Genomic DNA, 4,265 nt, shown 5'->3' with positions numbered 1-4,265 from the left:
ACACACACACACACACACACACACACACACACAGTCAGACATTGAAGTGGTCACTGAGTGGAAGTTTCAGGTTGATTGAGTTAGTGTGATAATATGAGACTTGACAGCTTTTGTATGTCTACTATTCAAGTTAAAGTAAGATCAGATTTAATACTACTGTATACTCTGTTCTGAAGCGTATGGGCTGGTTTCCTACCAGGCAGTTCTAGTAGGCCTTTAGCTACTTCAGAAACAGAAGTTCATTGAGGCTGGCGCGCCGACTTTGTGTTACTCTTAATGAATTCCCTGGAGTGGAGGGGGAGTTTTTGTGCAACACTGTATTAGTCCCCATCAGAAGCAACAAGAAAATACAAGAAAATCCAAATAGCTTGAGGTTCCTCATGTGAAACTGATCCACTCCCCCCTTAACACTTTCCCTTCTCAACACCAATGGCAGTGGGAGCCAACAAGGATGCATTAAGAGCAAATTGGTAAAGAAACATTAAACAATGTGAGGAAGGGAGAAAGAGAAAGGGTAGGGGAGGGAGAGATGTTTTCTTTGGGTATTTGGGAAGATTATTCTATTTTTCATTTGATCAGAATGTTCTATTTCTGTTTACAGCGACTCACACTCACACAGGCCTCTCAGCTGCTCCCATCCACACTAAATAGAACCAAGATGTAAAATGGCTGCCGGTCGTGGTTAAGACCATTACAATGAATCAAGAAGGAAAACTGCAACTTTACTACCTCCAAGCGCCTAATGAGTCATTCACTCTGTGAGCTTCCAGTAGAACAAATATTTTAATTCCTGACTTCTAAACATCTTCAAGCCACATCACTAACCAAACAACAAATGCAAAGACTTATTATATAGAGAGACCAAYGGGTGGGTGGAGATTTTTTAGGTGGTGGTGGTAGTGGCTGGTGGAGTAGGAATTTGAGGTGTGGAGGAGTTGGAGTGGGGGGCATTATTCAAAACAGGATTGCTGGTGAAAAACAGAGAGGAGCCTTTGTAGCTGCAGCTCCTGGAGGCCCATAGGGAATGCTTAGTTTCCCCACAGTTACCAGAATGCAACAGCGTTCCAAAGAATTTCACAGGGATTTAGATTCTGGGAATGCCGAGTCGTTCGAAAAATCCTTAATTACTTTGGAATTACCTATCGGTTATGATCAGTCTGCTTTGGGGATCCTAGGGAACGTTGTCTTWCAACCAGAGTGTCATTATGGCCTCTTGGAGGTCTGCAGTCACGTCTTGATATACTCTCATGTGACAAAACTATTCAGGGACATTAATCTAGTTGAACTATAAAAAGATGAATGAAGTCACCGACCAACTTAGAACACTCCTTTCAGAGAGACTGTCTTTAACTAAACACCACCTAGACCTCGCTCCCTCTCTCCCTTTCTCACCCATCTCTTTCTCTCACATACTCTTTGTCTCCCTCTCCTCGTCCCCATCTCTCTCTCTCTCTCTCTCTGCCTACTCTGTCTCTCTCTTTCTCTTCCCCATATTTCTCTCTTTCTCTCTCTTTGTTGCTCTAAGGCTGAGGTCTTTGCTGGCGATTTGCACGCTCCATCTGTGGAATCCGTCATGGCTGCCTCGGCCCGCACAGAGGGGCCTGTCACCTGCCCCATGGGGGAGCGGGGGGCACAAAGAGGGCCAGAGAGGGGCGAGGGGGGGGGCACAGCTGGGGGGGGGCTCCCCAAAACCTTCCACTCCAGCCTGGGGGGACCATGGGAGCACCTGAGGGGTAGAGGAAGGAGGAGGCCTTTGTTGTTCTCCTATTCAAATGTAGGCTACCACAATCAGGCTTCTATGACTGTGCATTTGTGTTGTTGATGTTGTTGATGTTGTTGTGTGTGTCAGTGTGTTTGTGAGAGAGGGATAGTGTGGGTCTTACAGAGAGAGAGAGAGAGAGAGATGAGAGAGAGGGAGAGAGGGAGAGAAAGAGAGAGAGAGAGACGAGATACAGAGAGAGATACAGCGAGAGAGAGAGAGAGAGAGTAGGGGGTTGAAGTGACAAAAGTCTACCTGGTGATAGGGCAGAAAGCACACCTTCCCTGCCACCCGCTAACTCCCACTACTCTCAGTACCCTGGCGCAGAGCAATCCACACACACAAACACACACACACAGGCGCCTAGGCTTCTGTAGACTGTGAAAATTGGGACTGACAGTGCATTACATAGACCATCCTTCTGCTTCTAGGTTAATGAGCCTTGTCAACTCTGCGGCAACTCTGGTGGAGTGCAGATACACACACACTCCCTCACTCATATACTCACACACTCACTCATACACTCACACACTCAGTCATACACTCACATCTCACTCACTCTTACACTCACTCATACACTCCCTCACTCACACACACACTCACTCATACACTCCCTCACTCAATCACACACACACTCACTCACTCACTCATACACACACTCACTCACTCACACACACACTCACTCATACACTCACTCACACACACACACACACACACATAAACTCATGTACTTGCTGCGTTTTCAGCACATTCTAATTTTGACATAGATATTCTCTATTTCACACATTGGACGCACAAACAAATGCATACAATGAAAAAATCCATTCAAGATATTTACAGCCTAAGCAAACAGCAATGAGTTGACCATTTCCCCCTGATACTACTTTGGTCATTATTACTCCTGAGTTAAGAATAGTTCCATGTAAAACAAAACAAAAATTGTATAACAGGATGAATGTGCTTATTTTTCCGAGCTAGTAAACTCGGCACACAGCAGTGAAGTGAGGGAAGGGAGAGAAAATCAGATCCTTTACAGCTGTTGTGTAAATCTGTGGTCTCTGAGTGCCCCGTTAGTCCCAGGCGCCGCCCGCTGCCTCCTATCCATGGATCTCATTGCTTTTATTTGGCACTGCTGAATAGCCTTTGCAATCCAATTATCCACCCAATCCCACATATCTCTCTTTATGTATACATAAACTGTATTTTAAAATGTTTTATTCATACTCTAGCTAAACATTCAAACTTACTTTTCCATGTATTTTCACTTCACCTCAGCTGTGGGTGGAGTGGGTTTACAGTATGTGTGGGATTGGACCTGTAGGCTTGCCAGTTTGTAAAACCCCAAAAGACACAGTGCAATCCTTAAAAGGGTAAAGCTACAGTATCTGAATGTCAGAGACCCGTTCAGGAAGCCTGGCTTGGGCTGGGCCTGCCAGGGAGCTGGAGCATTGCTGCTTTAAGCCGCAGAGAGAGAAGGGGAGWAGCAGAGAAAAGAAAACTGTTTAATTTAACCAAACTGTATTCCTGAGAGGCACACAGCACATAGCAGCCTGAGCCAAAACAACCTGAGAGGCACACAGCACATAGCAGCCTGAGCCAAAACAACCTGAGAGACTCCCTTCATTCCAGAGGAGGGTAAAGAATAGAGGATTTAACTGGAACAGACTGTGCTCCTGGAAATCGTACAGCATGGTTTTGTGGGGACTGCGAGTGGGGACAAAAAAGCTTTAAAATGTCCGCAGAGAGATGGAGTGTATGGAGCTAAATTTTGGGCATGGTGGGTGGGTGTGTGGGGTGGCTGACCATATGGGTTTCTGTTTACAGCCTTCTCATGGGGGTTACTGGTCGGACGGCGGGTACTGCCATGGAAGTTCTCTTGGGGTGGTTGGTAAATGAAGAGGGTAACTGAGRCAGTGACATGTGCCCCCCTCTGAAACAAAACAAAAGGCAGAGGAGACAAATGAAGCATTTATTTGGGCGGGGAGTGACGCTGGTCCTTTTCAGGGGCCAGGGGACTAAGTGACTGCCCAACTGCATTAAACAGTACATAGAGGYCTGGGCAGATGCCTGAAGGACTGAAGGATAATGGTTAACTGACAGCTTATGGGCCCATCTGCGCCTCTACCATGTTGTTAAAGAAGGTGGGGGGTGCTCACTTGACTTGCTAAGGAGGAGCCCCGACCTCTACAGCTGCCCTGTAATTGAGAGTGTGTGAAGAGCGCTGTGTGTTTGTCTGCACTGTCAACGACTGTTCACGAGTGTGTGGTGTGTGTGTCTGCTGTGTGTGTGTGTGTGTGTGTGTGGTGTGTGTGTGTGTGCTTGTGTGTGTGTGTGTGTGTGTGGTGTGTGTGTGTGTGGTGTGTGTGTGTGTGTGTGTGTGGTGTGTGTGGTGTGTGTGTGTGTGTGTGTGTGTGTGTGTGGTGTGTGTGTGTGTGCATTGAAAGAGATATGTGGTGAGAGAGAAATGCAATAACTGAATAAGTTAAACCTCATCGAAGCTTTGCAA

The 4,265-nt window shown here is 46.5% G+C and overlaps 1 protein-coding gene across 4 annotated transcripts in view; it reads right to left on the bottom strand.

Moving 5' to 3' along the window:
* Positions 1–4,265, bottom strand: part of pax3a (paired box 3a) — a 42,326-nt gene that overhangs the window by 19,056 nt on the left and 19,005 nt on the right. The window contains exon 5 of one of the 4 annotated variants that reach the window (XM_070434232.1): positions 1,452–1,726. The exons of the other annotated variants lie outside the window; for them this stretch is intronic. Coding sequence (XP_070290333.1) covers positions 1,605–1,726 — 122 coding nt within the window. The 3' untranslated portion in view covers positions 1,452–1,604. Of the gene's footprint in view, positions 1–1,451; positions 1,727–4,265 lie in introns of those variants that run through there. 4 annotated transcript variants of the gene reach the window in all.

This window comes from Salvelinus sp. IW2-2015, linkage group LG22, assembly GCF_002910315.2.
Source record: "Salvelinus sp. IW2-2015 linkage group LG22, ASM291031v2, whole genome shotgun sequence".
Lineage (NCBI taxonomy): Eukaryota > Metazoa > Chordata > Actinopteri > Salmoniformes > Salmonidae > Salvelinus > Salvelinus sp. IW2-2015.
Note: the sequence above shows the minus strand (reverse complement) of the source record. Positions and strands in the feature narration are given on the sequence as shown.